Source organism: Colobus angolensis, unplaced genomic scaffold (assembly GCF_000951035.1).
Source record: "Colobus angolensis palliatus isolate OR3802 unplaced genomic scaffold, Cang.pa_1.0 Scaffold64, whole genome shotgun sequence".
Lineage (NCBI taxonomy): Eukaryota > Metazoa > Chordata > Mammalia > Primates > Cercopithecidae > Colobus > Colobus angolensis.
Window position 1 is genome coordinate 1732374 of NW_012120043.1, and position 620 is coordinate 1732993.

At 57.9% G+C, this 620-nt stretch overlaps 1 protein-coding gene across 1 annotated transcript in view; it reads right to left on the reverse strand.

Moving 5' to 3' along the window:
- Positions 1-620, reverse strand: part of ATP8B3 (ATPase, aminophospholipid transporter, class I, type 8B, member 3) — a 28726-nt gene that overhangs the window by 9334 nt on the left and 18772 nt on the right. The window contains 1 exon segment of the mRNA XM_011964037.1: positions 63-238. Within this exon segment, the coding sequence (XP_011819427.1) occupies positions 63-238 (176 nt within the window).

The following is a 620-nucleotide window of genomic DNA, read 5'->3' on the forward strand; positions in this document are numbered from 1 at the left end:
CACTCCCCCACTCCTTCCTCCTATCCTTCTCTCCCCTCTCAATCCCCCGCTTCCCATTGTGCCTCGGGCTCCCCGTCCAATGAGACAAGCACCTGGGCCAGGTGCCCCTTGTCCTCACCTCCCCACTCCCCTTGCTTACCCCCCCAACCCCACACTTCTTACGTAATCTCCTTCTCCTCCAGAATGAGCATATTCTCTGACAGCAGCTCGCAGGCGAAGCCGACGTTAACAGCAGTCTCTGCGAACCAGAACCAGACCTGCTCAGCGCCTCTGCGACCCGCCCTGCCCTGGCGGCCTGGGGGCCACGCCCATTCTACCCGGTGGACCCTGGCCCGACCAGTGGCAGCCGCATGCCCCACTCCCTGGCCATGGTGATTGGTTCAGAGAAGGGCTCGTAACCCAGGCTCGCCAATGAGAGCCAGCCCTGAGATTTTGACTGCAGTTCTGCTTGGAACTGGGCTGCCCAGAGATGTGTCTCAGGCCAGAATCATCAGGCACATGTGCCTAGGATCCACGGTGCCTTCAGGAACCCACAAAATGTCTTAATACTATTTATTTATTTATTTATTTATTTAGAAACAGAGTCTCCCTCAGTCACCCGGGCTGGAGTGCAGTGGCGC